This window comes from Rhynchophorus ferrugineus, unplaced genomic scaffold (genome assembly GCF_030347505.1).
Source record: "Rhynchophorus ferrugineus isolate W39M unplaced genomic scaffold, kcgeb_rfMv2 rfM5, whole genome shotgun sequence".
NCBI lineage: Eukaryota > Metazoa > Arthropoda > Insecta > Coleoptera > Curculionidae > Rhynchophorus > Rhynchophorus ferrugineus.
In genome coordinates this window covers 8,201,037-8,217,161 of record NW_027472584.1, presented here as the reverse complement: position 1 = coordinate 8,217,161, position 16,125 = coordinate 8,201,037, and the positions used below count along the sequence as shown (strand labels likewise).

The window sequence follows — 16,125 nt, the reverse complement described above, 5'->3', positions numbered from 1 at the left end:
ATGGATATAGAACCCAAGGTGGCTATTGAAGGTGGAATTCAAGTGTAATGACATATAATTTGTATTCAAATCCAAAATAAACCAATGATCGCATTTTCGAACAGGTACGATACGTATATTGGGGAATTGGGTCAAAATCTAAAATAGCGAGGCCAAAAATAACCAGGAGGGTTGCAGAATGAGCAATGTAAAACAGGCTGTCAGTGACGATCACGTCATTTATGCAGCTGGCAAGCTGCAGTACATAAACCACCGTGCATTTCCGGAACGCCTGCACCACGTACCACTTGAGGGATGGTAGTCGCCGGAAACAGTACTGCGTTGCGAAATTTTCTCAGCTTAAGACGGTATACTTCGGCGAAATTCTATATGGGTCGGTCAAGGTGGTTCTCACATTCATTTAGCTCACTGATTTGTCACAGGAGCTGACCCGGTCACCTTTGTTTCTTCCTAGCCTTTTGTCAACTCGATACTTGATATATGTGTTAGTTATATAGATACGGTTTATGGATAATTATGATACTCATTTTATTTTATATAAGTGGCCCTACGAGAATAACTCAAAAGTATTAAAAACGCCATTTAAATTTAATTTTATAAATTGTTTCCTTAATTATCATTCTCTAAATTCTTAAATGTATTTTAATGAATTTTATTTTAGAAATTCCTAATAATTCTAATTAATACTTGAATAATTATAGGCTTGCATGTATTTTTGATCAACGACATTTGTTGGTGAAAATGCGAAGTACCAATGTAATTAACAACTTAAATTAGCTGTGAAACTCGATAATTATAATAACTAAATTTCCAATAACTATCATCCTAAATATAATTATTTCTTATGTTATACATAATAATACTAACTGCATAAAATAACAATTTTCATTTGGTATTACTTCATACAAAGAGTTCAAACTCTTAAAAAACTTTTACATAGCTTAGCAGATGATAAATCAACTATTCCATTTCCAAATGTTCACCACGGAAAAGATTCAAAAAAAGAAAAAATGGCTGAGAATGCCATTTCAACATCGCGGTTTCATTGCTTGCCAGGTAAAAAAGAAAAGTTTTCAGTGGCGTATTATGATTGGAAATGAAAAGTGGATATACTACGATAACCCCAAGCGCAAGAAATCATAGTATAATCCAAGAAAGTAATCCACATCAACATGGATTCATGACCATACATTTTTCAAAAGTTGTGAACGATATACTATTGCGGCTTGAATGGAATCAGCTAATATCATTATTTCTTATGTTATACATAATAATACTAACTGCATAAAATAACAGTTTTCATAGAGTATTATTTCATACAAAGAGTTCAAACTCTCAAAGAATTTTTCCATAGCTTAGCAGTTGGTAAATCAACTATTTCCAAACGTTCACCTTTTCGAAATGCCGAATCAACATAATGTAACCAAAATATGGGACAAATTGTAGAAAACAATGGAGAATATTTCAATTAATATATATTGTACCAGTTTTTCTCAGTAAATGTTTTTTAAAATGAAAAAATTATTATTCTGATAATAACCACATAATAATTTTGTTAAAATTTTTTAAAATTTAGAGACAAAATGTATTAATTATTATTCGGGTTTATCTAAAATTTATGACATCCCTTCTAGCGTATTTTTTTATTGTACCTGGTGGGTGGATGCGTACGGATTAATGACTTTAACCTTCCTTAACAAAGAATCAGGGCATAATAGTGTTTTCTTCGGTTTTAAGAATTACAGAAAACGCATCTGCTTCAAACCAAACATCTGTCAGCTACAAATAAACTACTTGTTAGAATGACTTGCTGCATTATTAAGATTTAGAAACAATCTTATTTATCTATTTAATTTGTATATATAATATATAATATACAACAAATAATATGGGTGTCGACATAATTTATTACATATACATACATGAGTTCAGCTGCAAAAATAGATTTTTGTTTAAAAGAAAATTCCGACATTGCGTATAATGATGAATTGCTTACTGGCGGAACATCCATTAGTATATATCGAATGGCATAAAAATAAAGGAGCTTTGATTTGGGAAAAGCTCTTACACGGTGTTCACAAATTTGACGGAAGTTCGGATTAGATTTTAAAACGGCAACCACCTGATATATTTCGTGAAATATGGACACGCTGTAAAATGGAAGCGATGCCATGTGGCGGGCATGTGGCACGTGCCAAATATGCCCGTCGAGCTGGTCCAGTGGTAGCAGCTGCCGTCTTATCTATCGTATAAGTGTCACTCTGTTAAATACCTCTCAAATTTAAAATTTTACTATATTTCTTTAAAGCTGTGTTTACTACCGAACAGTAAACAGAGTTTGCAAATTTTTGTTTAAAGGTTTTTATTTTGCACCTTCTTAGAATGACTACTATTATTTTCACTGATTAGCAATCATTATAAATCATTACTGATTTTTTTTGATAACAAATATGATTTATTTGTTTTGAGATGGTACTTACACTATTCATATCTTGATTTTATAGCATTGTAAATTAATTGCAAAATACAGTAAATCACTACATAGTATAAAACAAAGTCGCCTTTTCTGTCCCTATATCCCTATGTGCGCTTAAATCTTTAAAACTACGCAACGGATTTTGATGCGGTTTTTTTCAATAGATAGAGTGATTCAAGAGGAAGGTTTATATGTAAATACATGCATAATATACTAAGGCAACATTGCTAATTTTAGAGGTTTCTAACGTGATGTCGTAAATTAACCTATTTTTTAGGCTTATTTAGCAATTAGCAAAAACGCTGCCTAATCCTACGAATTGTACACCATAAAGAGGTCTACAAAAAAGTCCGCGATGGTATATGTTTATCTTTTAGGGATAACCCACATTAACCATTTTTATTGTTTACTTTTTACGTGAGAAAATGGCTTATTTACGAAGCTATTTTAAGCAATACGGCATTAATCCTTATCGAATTAAGTACCTTAAATACAGTGTGCAATTAATATAGATCAATATGGTTCCTTACAGCATGTAAATTAAACAAATATTTTCGGAGATATTACAAATTTAAAATTTGCGTTTAAAAATGTGTAATGTAATAAAAATTGTATGAATTTAGATATTCCAAAGATAGCAGGAAATCTTCATAGTAAGTATAGGGGAAGAGGAATTGTTTTACTCCAAGTTTAATGCGTGCAGGCCAAGGGCAGTAATGAATGAACCAAAAATACTGGATCGATTTTAATCATGTTTTCATTGAGTGACATAGGCATATATATTTTATGCCCGTGCAAAGTCGGAGCGGGGCGCTATGTTTTTATATACAACGTTCATATTTTTTCTGTAGTGTATTTAATTTAGTATCAGCATTGCACCCGTGCGAAGCCGGGGCGGGTCGCTAGTATATTTATATAATTATAAATAATATCAGGCATTAATTTTAAAAAATTTACAAGAGACGATGCTACTGTATATTAAATTGCATCGGGTACATTTTTAACCAACTTCATGTTGAAGTCTGTCAACTTTTCAGTATGTGTCATTTTCAAAAAGTGTTTTCAGTGCGTTGAAGGTGTCTGAATGTATACCGAGTAAATCGTATTTATGGGAAGTTTACCTTTTTAGTTCAATTTAAAGAAAAAGATGACTGAAGGTCATCGAATGCCATGTGAACCCTATAGCAACCATGCTCCATTCATTTCAACATATGAGCATCCGGGATAACCAAAAAATGTAAGACGAGCATTTGAGGCATTACTCGCTGAAACCGCCAATGGAGATCACTATCAACTACAATTGATGCGTTTGAGCTGACCACTACGCGAAAAATTATCAGAATACGAACACACCCAAGGCAACAGTCAAGACACACCGGCATGGCAATGCTTGATCACATGTTGCATAACCAGTGAAAACGTACTTGGAAACATTAAAATGGAAAGTGCTACCCCACCCGCCGTATTCTCCAGACCTTGTTCCTTCTGATTACTGCTTGTTTGACATATGAGTCGTGACTTGTCCGAGTAGAGCTTCACTTATTTTGAAGATACCAAAAAGCGAGTCGATTCGTACTATCCTCACAATACACGTTGTTCTTTCGAGATCAAATCCATAAATTGCCTGGAAGATGGAAAAAAGTAGCGTTAAAAAGTAAATTAACATAAATAACATATGTTATACTGACATTTCACGATAAAGATTCAAATAAAGAAATCCTTTGAAACTAATTTATAGGCCTAATATATAACTATAATCTACTAATGACATACTTTTTTTTAATAATAAATCCCTATTAATTTATGTTACTCAAACAATTGTAAAATAATCCCTTCATTTTTATTATTAATTTATAAAATCTCAATCATATTCATTATACATTCGTCACTATTATTTTTAAAAACAAATTAAATATATAAAATATTATAACAAAATATGCACTATATTAATATATTATTAGTTTAAAATAATAATATCAAATTATATAATATGTTATTAATTAACCTCTATCTATGTTATTTTAAAGTTACGAAATAATTGTAGATAGCTTAATGTTGAAATAATATAGACGTTGCATAAAATATTGTTGTATATATAATAAATTCCAATAACAGGGAATAGTCTTATTTTAACTCTCATCGTTAACTATTTTATACTGAGCAAAATGCCATGGCCAATATTACCAAGATAATTAAACAATACGGACAACAAACATTTATTTATTATCCTTACAACTCTGCGCTTCATATATTATAGATAAATAAAAGGTTATTATACTTAACGATAAGAATTTACATAATTAGAAAATCAAAGTAGGGTAATTAGTCTATCGGTCATCCTATTAACCAGATTTTGACGTGATGAGACGCCACTGAGCATTTAAAGCAGCGGAATTAGAAAGATGATGCGGGTTAGCCAGTCAGAGTAAAGGGTTTGCGAGGCAGATGTGATCCTGAAGACCAGGAACGCTGTTTTGCAGCTGATGAACACCAAGGTCCCAAAAATTAATGTTATATTTTTTAACACACCAGTGTCGTTCGGGGTAAACATTAACAACAATAAATTAACATTATTGTTTTTTTCGTTCATGTAATATAATAATTTAAAAAATATATTCTACAATTATTTATTAAATGAAATTACTTATACTTGAATAATTAAGAACCAAAATTTATCAATGGATGAAAAGTAAAACATACAATAAATTCAAAAAATAATGTGTAAAAAGGCATGTTACAAGTAACATTAATAACTCAACTATGAATTAGTTTTGAAGGATTTATAATAAATGCTGTTAATGACAAATATTCTTGCTGTATTCACGTCATTGCTGTATCATTAAGATTAACTGTTAATTATAGGTAACTTTTTGAATTTTGTGATTTTGTAACTTGCAATTCACATAAACTTTCTGTTCTGTAAAAAAAGAAAACAATGCCCAGCACTTCATGAAATAATTCTTAAAATGTAGTTATTGTTTTTAAATTATATTTACACTCTTATACAGTAGATCACTTACTGAATTGATCTACTACATATCATCAGGATAGTTATATTATATAACTGAAATCATATAGTAATACTTATTGCCCACAGGCAGATTGTTGATGTTCTAGGAGATGAATAAAAAATATTTACACTCTAAATCAGGTGATTAGTTTCGACAGTTTTTGGTATATGTCTTATAAACAGTAAATGGCTTTTAAAGTATTTTTACACCAAAACAAGTAGCAATCCATATCTTCGTTTTCGACCTTTATATCTCCGTTTCATTAAATAAAAATAATTTGATGGAACCTTTCTCTATTATCTTCACTGACAATCCCAGAATTAACGATTCGAAAAGGGAGTGGATAAAATGTTTTGTTGTTGAAATTCTGTGTCCAAACTGGACCGTTTATCACCTAAGAACTACCTAAGCTTCAATTCCTTCTTCTTTCAAAACTAAGGTTTTTTAAGTATTTAAAAGCCTGCAATAGCCAACTCCTGACGTAGACAACAAAAATGGGAGTTATCTAAATGATTTCGCGTGATATAACTGAACATAAGTTGCAACATATACGTGATTTATACTAGTCCTCTACCGTCAAATAAAAATAATAACAGTAAAGCCTAACACGAGGCGTCAAATTGCCTTTCTATGAGGAAAATGTTTTTTAGTGCAAGAAAAACATAGCAAAAATTCACTCAACCGTGACATGTTCATGTATCAAAATACAAATTTCGCTCTTTAAAATGCACCAAAACAAGACATTCTGCACTAACCAGAACTAAAATACTATGAAATTTAGCGTTGCAGAAACCACCTATTGAAACATCAAACTGAAAATGCAATATATAGGAGATAAAATGTCATTTATAACTCTAAAAATAAAGCTAATTGATATTGGTGAAATATAGGTGAAAATACATGAAAGCACATTTTCATCACTGGCTAACGAAATTAATGAATTTTAGCTTAATATTTTAATAAAAATGATACTTTTACAAGCAGAAATGAGAAAATATTATCCCTAAATAACAAAAATATTACAATAAATATAATATTTTAAAATACTATCAATACCATCAATAGTAATAATAAAATACATAATCTTTTTATAATAAAGCTTTAAAATTACAAAAAATCTATCGCACCTTCTATAACAAATATAAATTTAACAAAAATTAAACACCCCATTTGAATACATACCATCACTCGTTCACACCAACTAACACGTTATATTTAAAATAACAATAATTTTTTAGAGACATATTATCACTAAAGCCATTTAAACGATATATTTCTTTGTAAATTAATATCAAGCGGCGAACAATGCTTGTCAAAAAATATAAAGAACTTCTTGACAGGACATATAATCTCACTATATGAGAACAGACTCTGAATCAGAAATATGACAGCTGGGTATAAAAGGTATATGCTTCCAAAATGTTTCAATTTTTTCTATCACACAATTAGAATAAATAGGGACACTAGAACGATGAAATATTATCCAGTATAGTCATAAATAGTTTGCCGAAATAATAAATTAATCATTTTATCTGACTGCAATTATAATAAATAAAATATAAAATTTCATATAATTGTCTTTAATTTATTTATTTCTTATAACTATGATATTATTTACAATAAAAATGAATAATTATAATAATCGAATGATTAATACTAGTTTATGATATTATCAGTTTTTCTAATCACATACTATATATCATATCGTTTAAAAAATCCTCATATATAAATGTCGCTATTTAACTTTCCTAAACCTAACGTAAGAATCCTAACGTTCGCACGTCAGGTATCAAAATGGCATAACGACCTGACGGTTATTTTAAAACTTAGAGTGGTTTTAGTAAAAAAACTTTCATTATGTTCAAACCAAAAGATAAACGAAGATTAAACATACTCTTTAACGCCAAAATTGTGGTTGAAGCACTGCTGCTTTATAGTGTTATTAGGATTGAAGTTGTGTGAGGTAGCAAAATAGTTATTGGATCGACTTAGTTAAGAAATATTAATTTTTAGTTTAGTAAGAACAAACGTCCTCAAATGCAGAAGAAAAAATGCTATTTCACCAAGACAATGCATTGTGCTAGTCGATGAAAACGATAGTCAAATCAAAGCTAAATGCTCTTCAAAAGGGTTTTCCATCCATTCTATGCCCAGATCTGACCCGCAAAGCCTACTGACTATTTTGCATACCTCAATAGAATCATACATTGAAAGAGATCTGCCGCAAATAAAGAAGTTGAAGCCTACTGTGAACGCAAGGACATATCAGTCTCAAAAAATGTATAAAAGAACTAGCAATGAATGTATCATTCTTAGTATCTTCAAGAGTATCTTAATGAATAATTTTTTTTTCGTAAAAATTATTGTTTTATTAGTTAGGCTTCGATACACTTAAACTAAGCCAAATCACTATCAATTTTATACATAATTTTGCTGAAGTTTTATACTTTAGTACTTTTAACTATGTAAAATTGCCAGTCAGCAATAAACCATTTACAGATTTTACTACTTAAATTCAAAAAGCATACTGCTATAAGCATTATATAGCCATTCATTCCATACACTTGAACTGAGTATTGCTAGAATATATGGTACACTCGAAAACAGCACGCATGATAATCAGTTTAGTCCCATCTAGCAAAATTCGTCTATATAGAGATAAAGAATATTTTAGCAGCCGTATTCATTAGACCCTTCTCAACTATCGCGTATTACAATGGGAAGATGGGTGGGTGTCACATTAATTGAATAGCAAGCAATTAGAAATCGAAAATCGAAGGAAATGCTGCTTTTAAAGATATAAAAAGAATCCATCTCCGCATCAAATGGTAACGATAATGAGCGTACAGTAATCTTCCACATCCATTCATATTTTTGCTGTTATAGTTATGGTAGGGCTGCTTTTGACACACTGTACTATACTTTTGATATTAATTTCAGGGCAATTATATAAATTTAAACATATTTTTCATTTGTAACAGTACCTTAGTCGGCAGTCCCTTTCGCATATCGCACTTATCGAAACTACGTCATATTGCTCAGTGTTTTAATATTTCATAACTTTAATTCCTTAACAATCTGCAAAATTATTGTTACTGTATTATAATATTTTACCTATAAGTCATACTTCACACGCGTATTGTCGGCTGCTAATTTTCTCTCTTAAGTAATAAATAATTATATAAACTAATCCAGGAATAATTGTAAACATAAAATTAACAAAAAAATATCAGCTAACCACTAGTTTCATCAACAATAATGCGTTGGCACTAGACACTGAAATTATAGACAAGAATACAGGAAATTTGGAAATATCTGAGGAGGTCAAGGGTATGGAATCGGTGAAGATTACTGTATGCCATAGTAACGGATTATCAAATATGGGATTTATTTCGGAAAAAAACATTGTAAGGCCAAATCCCTATGGTCGCTCTGTCCGGTGGAACCAGGAACCAGGTTGCTGTTGAAACCTGGAGAAACAGTTACGAGTAGTACTCGCTATTATCAACAAATGATTAATTTGAAGTGTGCATTGATCGAAAAACGTCCAGAATACGTTGATAAGGGGATTTTGCAACGTGACAGCGCGCCGTCTCATACACTAAAACCAACCAAGTGTTGAAATCACGTGGAATGGAAATTTTATCACACCGGCCGTACTCTCTAAACCTAACTCCATCCGACAAACACCTTTTTGCATCGATGGTGCAAGCGCTTGCAGACTAGTACTTCGCCAATTTCGAATAAATTAAAAATTGATTCGATGAATGGTTTCGCTCAAAAGAGAAACTGTTCTTTTGGAATAACTCCATACTCTCCATAAATTACCTGAGAGATATAATCAAATGGTCAATACTTTAAATAAATAAGCGATAGAAAGCACCTGGTACATAGTTGTTCATAATAAAGCTTTGGATTTATCAAAAATATTCCTCAAAATAAATTTTTAAAATGTTACCAACTATAGTAATAAATGAATAATAGAAAAATATATAATTGTTATTAAAAAGTACATTAATATATATAATTAAACTTTTGTTCTTATGGAGGCTAACTAAAAGAATATTTATCTCTAATACTATTGTTCACACAAAAGAAATATCATATTATTATTTCAAATAATGATATCTGGGTCGTATTTGACTGGGAAAAAGACAATCTAAGACAAATAACACCCTTAACAGCCACCTGAAAGGTGGTTTTTATCGGAATCTTTTCACACAGGTCGCAGAAAGAGGCAATCTTAATATTTGCTTATCTCATGCAAGGGGGAAAAATATGACCCACTATTCAGCCCAAAGACTGAGCTGCTTCCGGCCGGAAACCTAGAGCAGCCCCGGAAGTACTTGCTATTTTATTTTATTATTAGACCACTTGCACAAGATCTCGAATATCGCCGGTGAAATCGGCAGATCCATAACCCACCCACCGGCTTTTACTATCTTTCTTTATAGTATAATGTAATATTCGGTACGTTACTATCTCGTATTTCTGAAGCCTTTTATATGCTATTTCATTATTGGATATTCTATATATATATATATATATATATATATATATATATATATATATATATATATATATATATATATATATATATATATATATATATGTATATATGTATATTTATCATCGTTAATAGTAGTTTTTCCTTAATATTGTTCTTAAATTCCAAATTTACGTTTTCCAATTTATATGGATATCATCATTTCTAATATACTATGGAGCGTTAACAATGCTCCGAAGAAATTTGTTTTAACATGTTTGAATAATATAGATATTGGATTTATTTGTGCAACCCCATAGTTTCACTCCATAGGCTTTATACTGGCTTCAACAGAATTATCCTTCTGATGTTGATAAATAGTACATTTCAAATTCATCAGCAGTTTTACAATAACAAAACTAACCTATTAAAATATTTTCACTATTGAAATCAAGAGTGCAAATAAGTCCCTTCCGCCTAAAAAAATAAGAAATTGAAAAAAGTTAAGCAAATTAAAATAGTCTAATTTAAAACATTATATGGTAAGATTGGACATATAAATCTGCTGAAATCTATGTAGAAGTTTTTAAATAGAAAGCCCTACACCACCCGGCAGATTCACCAGACATCGGCCCTTCCGACTACCACTTATATCGTCCATGGCTAGCGCAACTTTACGAAAAAATAAAAATTTTGTCGATCCTTCAATCGCCTCAAAAGACACAAATGTATTGTACGGGCAACGTTTGAATAAAATACATTGTATTCTCTTAATGTATCTTAATTAAAAAAGGAAAACCTTATCACAACTTATTATATATGGCCTGGTACTTAACTGTAAAGGTTTGGATATTTTAATATATGTTATTACAATTAAAAACAAGTAACTGAATGCTTCTATTAAGGGGCTCTTATTTTTTATTATTATTTCCTATGAAAATCCTAGCTTTCTTGCTGAAACTTATTGAAGGAACAAATTTTGTAATTTTAACCTGCGAATACTAATTTAGAAGATTTAGAATTATCGAAATTCAACATGAAAATACATTTGGTGATTTTATCGGGATTTTTGTAACAAACGGTTATCGATATTGAAAAATGAATACATTTTTTCATACTCTAAAATGGAGAAGGAAACAAATTACTACCATCAATCAAAAAGTGTAATCGTCTTGTTTTAAACTATACCTACCTGAGAATTGAAGCCAGAACTCCCAATCATCAGAAGATCATGTTCAATCATTAAAATGTCTTATTACACCAAAATGAAACTATGACAATCAACCTTAATTAGAGTCACACTATATCAATATTGGCATATTTTTAACTTTATTAAGATGTTTTGTCTCATCCACCATATTCACCAGGCATCAGTCCTTCTGATTACCTCTTGTTTCGATGTATGGCGCACTTCCACGGCACTTGAAAATATGGAAAAGTGGGTCAAAGATTCGAATGATTCCCAGGATATTCAGTTTTCTTCACCGCGGAATCCATCTGTTGCCGGAAAGATGGCAGATGGTTATAGATGATTTGATTTAAATAACATCAATTTTTTGAATTTAAAGAATAGTTGCTTTTAATAAAATCTGCACTATATTCTATAACACATATTACCCCATTTAATAAACAAATTTACTTATATATAACTAACGAAGAAACACTTATTATTATTATTATTATTATTATTATGATTGTATGTGCTACAGCTAATTTTAATAACACTTATAAATAATAAAACTAATACCATTAAAAAGACGTAATGTATTTTGCAATGCGTTTTAGACATATTTAATTGATCATTATTTATGGAATGGTATAAATGATACCGATAAAACATATTAAACAATAATATTTATCACTCTAATTATTAAGTAATGTTAACATAATTATTGCAAACTTATAATATAGTGCTTATATACAATCAAATAGTATTATGAAAATGGTTAGAAAGGAATTAGTTTAAATATATTTACATAAAAGATGGGAAGCTAATAGGGATTTATTAATAATAACAATATTAACATCTACCTCTTTATAAAATTTAAATATTTGCCTTCAAAATTAATTTTCATTAGTTTTAATAATTAATATGTTTTATATTATTTTCGAATATCTGAAATTTAATATTATTAATCTAAGTTTAGAATACATTATAAATATATTAGCATACAATATGAAAGGAAAAATACATTAGTATTTATTAGCAATAATAATAAAAATATGCCTGACAACTTAAAAAAATATCATAATAGCGCAATAGTCAAGGAACGGTCTTCATACATTCAAATATGGCTTTATATGTATATATCAGTCACGTCAGTAACCAGGCTGGGTAAGACCGAATGGCTTCCCAGATGGTCTCTATGTCCATCGTAGATAAAATCTAATTAGTAAAAAAGTTATTTTAAGATATAATAACAAAAATTATTATTTAAACATTTATTCTCACTCTCTCATTTTATCTCACATTTTTAAAAAATATTTAATATTAATACCCCGACAGGGAAACAATAAAATGAGTTTAAAAACATATATATATATATATATATATATATATATATATATATATATATATATATATATATATATTAAAGTCATCACAAATATTTTACAATCACAAACATAAATTTACGACCGTGGCTCAGCAAGATTCGAACCCGCGACTATCGCAACAGTAGGACCGTCCTGTCGCCTTTACCACTGAGCCACCAAGCCGGCAATTTTAAATATATTAAATGAGCATATGGAGAATGAATTAACAAGAAACATCGGAAACTAAAACAATATAAATCATTGCTCGTCATTTAAAATGAGCAGTTGCTCCAAAACAATATTTTTACCTTCGAGAACTGAGCAGATGTTATATGAATCCTCAGTATCTTTTTAAGACCGATTGGCCACATTTTATCAGCCGTTGTTTTACCTTAGCACCTTTACCTTCCTCGTCTTCCAGTCAGTTTCCTTATCAATTTATTTGACACCTTCATAACATAATGCTTCTAATTTAACAATTATGAGGCTGAAGTAAAGTTAAGAAGTTCTCACGAGTTTCTAATTATTATAATCAAAGTTTCAATTTTCTGTATCATTTATTAATATATTACATTTAACTATAATTATTTGAATTCATTAGTAACTAAAATTAATAGAAAATTATCAATTAATTTTAAATGTTTATAAGTTACAATGTTACAAAATTATAAGTTACATATTACAAGAAGTAATCCTTTAAATTAGGATCAATGATTTTTTAAAATAATGTATTCATAATAATGAGAGTAAAAAATTAATAAACTTATCAAAGACCACTGGTAATAAAATGAAATTTATCGATAGAGCTATCGTAAATAAAGACAAGATGGTATAAAATACATTTTTTATATCTTCCAATATAGTTTACATAATGATATATCCGTTTTAGGAGCAGACCTAATCTAAGTAATATGGCTTAAGTAGAATACTTGATCAGTTACGACTTAAGGGTTTTAAAGTCGAAGGGGTTAACCGTAGAACACACGTGTACTATTTTTAAACATTTTAAAATAACTCCGCTACCTAGTAATTTGTGAAGGATTTAGATAAAAAAACAGACTTCTACCCGGCCACTGTTTCAAGCCAAAATGTTTTAAAACGAATTTTTAACCATACCAAAACGAAGACAACCTGTATAGTTAACGTATAACAAGTTTTACCCGATATGACCAAAAATTTTTTTCGGTTCGGACTACGGATTTTTAGATAGGGAATGATGAATTTTACGGCAAAAAGTTATATAATGACAAAAAATCATTTTTAAACGAAAAATGTTGGTCACTCTCTTTGTGTGGTTTGCATTTTAAGTTCGTATGCACGTTGAATTATATCGTCTTGTTGGATTTTATATTTTAAAGCAAGTTTTAGGAAATTTGTTGTTATATATTACTAGTATTTTGTATTCTAGACTGAAGTTGAAATAGCGGTTAGTATTTACAAGAAATTCAAATATAAATATAGTCGATAAGATAGTAGAAAATATTAACTTTATAATAGTATATAAATTGAAAACCCAATCATTTACATAATAACACTATTAAATAAACTAATTGGGGATAAAATCACTAAACATATTAATTCAAAATTGACATCAGCAAAAAAAAATTGATATCACTATTATTAATTTGACTAATTTCCGATAAGCACTGTGTAAAAGGAATTGTGAATTATATAAAACTATAAAGAATAAATTCACAAGACATCACTTTTTAGTAACAAAACTAAAAGATTTTTGAAACTAAAAAAATGAATTAGTTTAACTCTATTATTATAAAATGACACATTTGAGTCATAAAAAATATAATAAGTTAGATAATTTACGAGGCAAGTAATGAGCCCCAATAGAGAATCTGTAAAACCAGCCGAGGCAGTTGCCGCTAGAACTTAAAATTTAATTTTTCTTCCTAAAATCCGGACATCAAAAACCTTTGCTGCAAAAGCAGAGTTTTATCCGATATGACTAAAAATTTTTTTGGTTGGGACTACGGATTTTTAGACAGCGAATAATGTATTTTATGGCAAAAAGTTATATAATGGCAAAAAATCATTTTTAAATTAAATATGTTGGTCATTCGCTTTGTGTGGTTTGCATTTTAAGTACGTATGCAGGTTGGATTATATCGTCTTGTTAGATTTTATATATTATAGAAACTTTTATTAAATTTGTTGTTATATTTTACTAGTATTTTGTATTCTAAACTGAAGTTGTAATAGCGGTGAGTATTTACAAAAACTTCAAACATAAAAACAGTCGATAACAAAGTAGAAAATACTAACTTTATATTTTTACATAATAACACTATTAATTAAAATAATTTGAGAAAAAACACTAAACATACTAATTCAAAATTGACATCAGCAAAACATAAATTATTTACTACTATTAATTCGACTAATTCCCGATAAGCACTGTATAAAACGAATTGTAAACTATATAAAGCTATAAAGAATAAATTCACAAAAAAATCACTTTTAATTAACAACACCAAAATACTTTTAAAAGAAAAAAAAAGAATTTGTTTAACACTATTATTATAAAAATAACACCTTTGAGTCATAAAAAATATAATAAGTTATATAATTTAGGAGGCAAGTAATGAGCCGCAATAGAAAGTCTGTAAAGCCAACTAAGGCAGTTGCCGCTAGAACTTTAAATTTTATTTTTCTTCCTAAGATCCGGACTTCGAAAACCGTAGCTGCAAAAGCAACGTAAGTAGGTAATTGTGATTCGCGCGGGAGGGACGCAGGGTGAGGGTACCACCGCGGAAGCGTCCGTCTTCATACCCCCTTAGAGCGCCCCCACCACCACGACGCTACCACACGCTCGGCACTGAATGCTTTTCGTTCACTCAGTCGACACGAACTCGAAAGCACAGACGTTAGACGTGTCGTCTCGCGCTACGAAGCGTTCCAATACAACGAACGCGTGATCTTGTGTGTTTAGTGTACGAGCGTTATGGGGTGCGAATTCAACCCGGCTTACTAACAACACCCCATATTAACCATTGCATGTGCTGTGCCTTATTGTGGATTATTGTTGTGAATTATATTTAGTGAAAAGTGTTTTTTTATCAGCTTATGGCGCGGTGTTGCAGTATACCTCTGAGGTAACACCACTTGGAAGTTTAGTAGAACGTGTTTTATTTACTCCAGCGGCTTTTAATCAATGTTCAACATGTCTTGGATACTATTCCTCCTAGTTGGACTTTCTTTCATTATTCAGGTAAGTGAAAAACGCTTCTGTATTTCTTTAGAGCTATTCTTAGAATCTAGAGTCACGTTTGAATGGCGAGAGACAGTGAAATATTATAAACATGGTCAGTGTCTCAATAACATGAACTGAATGACATCTTTATTTACTACAACGGTTTACGCGCTAATAGAATTTTCTAACCGTCATTTCTCACCCTTGCGCATTATCATCTACTATATCAGACTTAAAAACTTTCACACATCAATGAAACTTTTGTCAGTTGTTTCCGCTCGTTTCAGACATCAAACAATATTTTTTTCATTGTTTATGGCCATTTCATTCTATATGTTATTGCACTTTGTAGTTGCATGTTTGTTTTTACATTTATTATAATTATCAGTCTTTATTTATCAATTTTTAACAT

The 16,125-nt window shown here is 30.1% G+C and overlaps 1 protein-coding gene across 2 annotated transcripts in view; it reads left to right on the top strand.

Annotated features, from left to right (window-relative positions):
* Delta (neurogenic locus protein delta) overlaps positions 1 to 16,125 on the top strand; it is a 196,666-nt gene that overhangs the window by 169,300 nt on the left and 11,241 nt on the right. For both annotated transcript variants that reach the window (XM_076406225.1, XM_076406224.1), the window contains one exon: positions 15,584 to 15,731. In XM_076406225.1, coding sequence (XP_076262340.1) covers positions 15,675 to 15,731 — 57 coding nt within the window. In that variant the 5' untranslated portion in view covers positions 15,584 to 15,674. The remainder of the gene's footprint in view (positions 1 to 15,583; positions 15,732 to 16,125) is intronic.